Below are 5,229 nucleotides of genomic sequence, written 5' to 3' on the forward strand. Positions count from 1 at the left end.
CCCGCCTGTGTCGCCAGTCCCCGTCCCGTCGCTCATTTATCAAGCCCGTGGTCCACCTCTCCCGGCCACTAATCTTTCAGCCACGCCTGACGAAAATCTCGCTCCCGGCAGTTAATTTGCAGCCGCGATCGACAAGCTCCGATACCCCTTCCGACACGTGTATACGGGGGCGCGCGCGAGTGCGACCGGCGGAGGCGCCGGGGGGAGTCGATCCGCCAGACCAACCAAGAGGCGACGACAGGTGCGAGAGAGCCGTGGCCACAGCCCCGACTCGCTCGCACTCGTAGCTTTGCTACGCGCTCTCGAGAGCGACGTTGCTCGGGAGCGCTCGGGAGTATCGGACAGGCGGGTGGGTCTTCCTGTGGAGTCGTCCAAGCGAGCTGCCCGCCCTGGCGGTGGCACCAGTGACGCGCCGCACAGCGCGCTCCCCTACGACGGGCTCCTCACGCCACACATTGCGGGCTTTCCGACCGCGGAGGGTCCGGCGGGGACGTGCTTTGCCGGCTTGTCGCCCGCCGACTGCTGCGGCGGCATTTTGTAAAGCCGCCTTGACTATTTTCGTAACGATTTCCACAGCGTTTCTCAATGCCGAGTGGCACGGTCCGCGCAGTCCGACATGGCCCGGGCGGTCGGCTCGTCCCGCGGCCGGCGAGCCGCGCCGCAGAGCTGCTCATAAAATACCATCCTGGCGTCAGATTTTCGCTCGGCGCGCCTCCTCCGCGCCGGCTTCGCACGGGGAAGCAAATGAGGGGTATGGGCGCGGGCCGGGCCGGGCGTACGCACTGGCACGGGCGGCACGGCACGGGGCACGGGTGGCACGGCACGGGCCACCAAGCACGTCCCAGGCACGGCCCGAGCACGTCCCGCGGCTGCTTCGCCCCGCTTCGCCCGGCTTCGTCCACCGTCACGGGCCAAGATTCCGAAACCTGTGTCAGGCCGGGTGCGCCACCTGACCCGAGGGGAGGGGTCAACGCGCGACCGCAACGCGTCGAAAGGGAATTCATTACTGTCTTTTCCTTTTTCGGCTAGAGCTATTATCTATAATTACCCGTGACTGAGTACTGAGTATGTATGTCTTGTGAGTTTTTATTTGTCCTCTGCGAAAGTGAAAATACCCTGCCCTGTATTGGCTTCAAACATTGACTATTCGAGCTAGTCGCCTCATGCTATGAGACAAATATGGTTGGTTAATTAGGGTTCACTTCCACGTTTACGCTTCACTTTGTCAATTATTGACGTTTCCATCATGCTAACGGGATCCGCTGTGTGTTACAAACCACCACTAGCAGGTGCCTTGGCGTTGTTCCCCCCGTGACACCTCAAAGCTTTAGGCGTAGCTGTCGGATGGGTTGCCCGAGCGTCGGGCGCTCGTACGACGACCTGACGACCTCCAGATACGAACCGAGGAGGATGCGTGGTCTCTTACCCTCTTCCCCTCTCCAGCCCCCCCCCCTCCCCCAATCATCAAGTGTTTGCAAAAAAACAACAACATAATTCTGTGGAATAACTGGTTCGGCCCCTAAAGTGCCATGCCATGGTCCGGGGACAACGAGGACTCGACCAGTCGCCGCGCTGAGGGCGACAACCTCACTTTTTCCCATAGCGCCTGCCGCTAACGCGTAGGCAACCGAACCGACTGCCCGGTTGAGCATGGGACACCTAGTACACTGTTCCAGGAGGCTGAGTAGCCCCGCGATCATATCTGTGAAATGAAGGAGATCGTTCAGAAAGCACGATTTGCCATTACGAAATTGCCTTGTTTAGCTCTCGTCATGTTATCTCTCATAGCGCCTGATGGGTGGGCAAAATGTTGTCTGCAGTGCATGCGTGTACTGCGGTGTGGCCTACCCCGAGTCTCGCAGGCGCCGAGCTCCCGCAGTTTTGCCGAATATGAATCTGAGAAAAAACGGACTTATCTTGTGAACGATCCGCAACCCGCCCACGGCTTTATCTACATCTTGGACTGCCTACTTTGCCCCTGGCGCGGCAAGAGAACTTTTAAAGTCCAACGTGCCCTCTCATCACCCGAAGGGATGTACCGGGTGTAACTGAGAATGCGCAACAGTGTTGCGGGTTTGCCTACCCAGTTAGCCCGTAAGGCGCCATGGCCCCTGCAGCCCTGGCGGGTATGCAATCCCGCAACACTGTTGCGCATTCTCAGTTACACCCGGTACATTGTACGCTGTCACGATTTCCTAGGGCCCCGCGGGCCGCGGGTTTACCCTGCCGCGGATCACTCCTACCGTCAAGTCGTCTTGCGGGATGCTCGCGGGAGTCGCGGCGTCGCGGTCGTTGGTAGTGAGGCTCGTCTAGAATGGACGGCGTAGGATGGCAGGCGCAGATCGTGGAAAACTGTTTTCGGTTTGGGCTGTTGCTGTGCAGGTTTTAAGCCGTTTATACTTACAACTTTTTACGGATAAAGGAGAAATCTCCCCTCCTCATCCTCCTTCGTCACCCAGAGCTGCTCGCGGTCGCGTTCCCTCGTCACGATGTGTATAGTCCCGTCTGCCTGTGACGCGAACCAAAATTTTAAGGGGAAGACATGACAGTACGTTGGGTTGCCTATACACCGGCTGCAGGGGCTACACGCGCGGGCGCTGGCAGCGGCGAGTGGCAGCTCCTACTCCTCCTCCCCCCCCCCTTCCCCCAGCTCTTACAGCTCCTGCAGCCAATGCATAGGCAACCCAACGTACTTACATGTCTTCGCCTGGACACCCGGTAGATCCGTTTTGCTGATTTGAAAACGGGTTGCGGGGAGTCGCACATTCTTTCCTTTCCCTACGACTGTGAAAACTAACTCAGTTTATGTTGGAAATCTCTGGTCGGACTAAAACTGGGGCGTCCGCTCTTCGAGGGACCTTTAAAGGGGGAGACCCGTACCTCGCCCGCGTTTGTCAAGAAGGGTTGCCTTTGTCGGCCCACCTGGACAACGAAGAAAGGTGAGGCAGAAAATGTAAATCGTGAGTATGAAAAATTGCTAGCTATTTTTATTGTTTGTTGTACGGTTACACATTCCCACGGTAATTCAATTCGTTTTGTCTAGGTTTGTGTATCACAAAAATTTGGTAATTGTCATGGCACTAGTGAGAAATACATTATAAAATTTAAAAACCTAAAGAGAGAGGGAGGAAGCGGTGGCGCTGACGGGCTCCTGGGTCACCTTGATGGCGACGCTGGCGGGCTCCTGGTTGTAGCTAGAGAAGCTGGAGCGGGTGCCGTAGTTAGCACCGTCGAAGGAGCCAGAGTTGATCTGGGAGCCGAAAGAGAAGCCAGTGGAGCCAGAGGTGCCGGCGTTGGACTTGAAGGCAGAGCTGCCGAAGGAGGGGGCGGCGTAAGAAGAGGGGCTGGCGACGACGGAGCTGCCGAGGGAGGAGCTGCCGAAGTTGGAGGCGCCGAAGGAGGGGGCGGCGAAGGAAGAGCTGGAGCTACCGAAGGAGGAGCTGGAGCTACCGAAGGAAGAGCCACCGAAAGAGGAGGCGCCAGAGCTCTTGCCGAGGATGGAGACGGAGCCGTCGGAGATGATCTCTCCCTGGGCGGGCACGTCGGCGCTCTGGCCGCTGATGGCGCCGGAAGCGATAGCCTGAGCTTCCTGCTCGTTCTTGTACTTCAGGAAGAAGACCTCGGGCTTGGCGTGCTTGGAGGACTGGGCCTGCTTGATGCGGATCTCGGGCTGCACCTGCTTCTGGTTCTTGGACAGAACGTAGATGAGGGTCTTCTCCTCCTCCTGGGCGGGGAGGGTGATGTCGGAGTCGACAACGGTCTGCTGCTGGGGGGCCTTGATGAAGACGAGCTTGTAGTGCTTCTTCTTGTTGACGGGGGCCTGGACGCGGACGGAGGCGCGGACAGCGGGCTCCTCGGGGGCAGCGAAGGCGTAGACGTGCTTGTAGATCTTCTCTTCAGCGCCAGAGACCTGCAAGAATTAACAAAGACAATATAACTATGAGACTTAGTTCTGGAAGAGCGAGCAGAGCGCCGTGAGGGTACGCAGCCCAACAACTCACCTGGGACTGCTGAAGGCTGGAGTCGTAGCTCTCCTGGGAGCGGACACCAACGCTGGAAGCGTAGTTGTTCTGCTGGTAGGCGACGGGGGCGGCCTGGTAAGAGACAGCAGGGGCGGCGGTCACGGCGGTGAAGGCGACGGGGGCGGCCTGGTAGGCAACAGCGGGGGCAGCCTGGTAGGCGATAGCGGGAGCAGCCTGGTAGGCAACAGCAGGGGCGGCCTGGTAGGCGACAGCGGGGGCAGCCTGGTAAGCAGCCTGGTAGGCAACAGCGGGGGCAGCCTGGTAGGTCTGCTGGTAGGACTGCTGGTAGGCGGGGGCAGCCTGGTAGGTCTGCTGGTAGGACTGCTGGTAGGCGGGAGCAGCCTGGTAGGACTGCTGGTAGGACTGCTGGTAGGCGGGAGCAGACTGGTAGGACTGCTGGTAGTTCTGGGCGTAAGACTCCTGCTGGGCGGGCTGGGCGGTGGCGACGGTCTCGAAGGAGTAGCCGGGCTGGGAGACGCCGCTGGCGCCGGCAGAGTAGGAGGACACGCCGCTGGCGTACTGGTTGTCGTACTGCTTGTTGTTGTTGTCGGCCTCACCACGGATGGTGAAGGTGCGCTCGGTGACGGTGGTCACGGCGCCGGAGCTGCTGGCGCCGGAGTACTGCTGGGCGTACTCCTGGGGCCGGGCGAGCGCCACGGCGGCCAGGCAGAGGACCTGCACAGACAACAGGGGGCCGATAAGCATCGAGACGGCGACGGCGGCAGAGGCGAGGCGTTTCAGAAAAAAAGTTGCAGCGGTGACACCAGTATTGGGAGTGACTCCCCGCCCCGCCCGGTCCCGACCAGGGCGCTGCGTCTGCCAGCTCTGGATGTCCGCGCGCTGCTTCCGGCTCGGTTGGCTGCTCCCTCCCCCCCTCCAAGGTCCATGTGTAACGCGCCACATTTACATATTCGGGAAATGAGATGAACCCGTGCGGCCGTTAATGTTTTGATCGCCCAACTGCTCAGCTCGGTTGGCCCACCCCGCCGCCGTCACGGCCTAGCCTCGATCTGCGATCGGCTGAGCTGCCTAATGGCATCCAGGGACTCGGGGGCGGGCAGAGCTCCATCCCAAGGAAAGAGCATAAAGCAAAGGGTCATGAATTCTGACGCTGGGAGTGGCTGGGCGTGGGCGAGGCCCCTGCTTTGGTCACCGCGCCGCGGGGGGTCAGCGCGATGGTCACCGGATTGACTGCAGCGGCCGGGCC

General features: G+C 60.1%; 1 protein-coding gene across 1 annotated transcript; it reads right to left on the bottom strand.

Annotated features, from left to right (window-relative positions):
* Nucleotides 1–2,965: 2,965 nt before the first annotated feature.
* On the bottom strand, nucleotides 2,966–4,742 carry LOC113207904 (zinc finger RNA-binding protein-like). Its single transcript, XM_026424662.2, has 2 exons — nucleotides 4,002–4,742; nucleotides 2,966–3,910 (listed from the first exon to the last, which is right to left on the bottom strand). The coding sequence occupies exons 1-2, from the start codon at nucleotides 4,725–4,727 to the stop codon at nucleotides 3,113–3,115; spliced, it is 1,524 nt and encodes a 507-aa protein (XP_026280447.2). The 5' UTR covers nucleotides 4,728–4,742; the 3' UTR covers nucleotides 2,966–3,112.
* Between the last annotated feature and the right edge of the window lie 487 nt (nucleotides 4,743–5,229).

This window comes from Frankliniella occidentalis, unplaced genomic scaffold, assembly GCF_000697945.3.
Source record: "Frankliniella occidentalis isolate FOCC.00 unplaced genomic scaffold, Focc_3.1 Scaffold47, whole genome shotgun sequence".
NCBI classification, from domain to species: domain Eukaryota; kingdom Metazoa; phylum Arthropoda; class Insecta; order Thysanoptera; family Thripidae; genus Frankliniella; species Frankliniella occidentalis.

Coding starts and splice junctions, on each gene's coding strand:
- LOC113207904 (XM_026424662.2), bottom strand. CDS start 4,727: ATGCTTATCGGCCCCCTGTTGTCTGTGCAGGTCCTCTGCCTGGCCGCC. Junction 3,911..4,001: donor CCAGCCTTCAGCAGTCCCAG/GTGAGTTGTTGG, acceptor TAATTCTTGCAG/GTCTCTGGCGCTGAAGAGAA.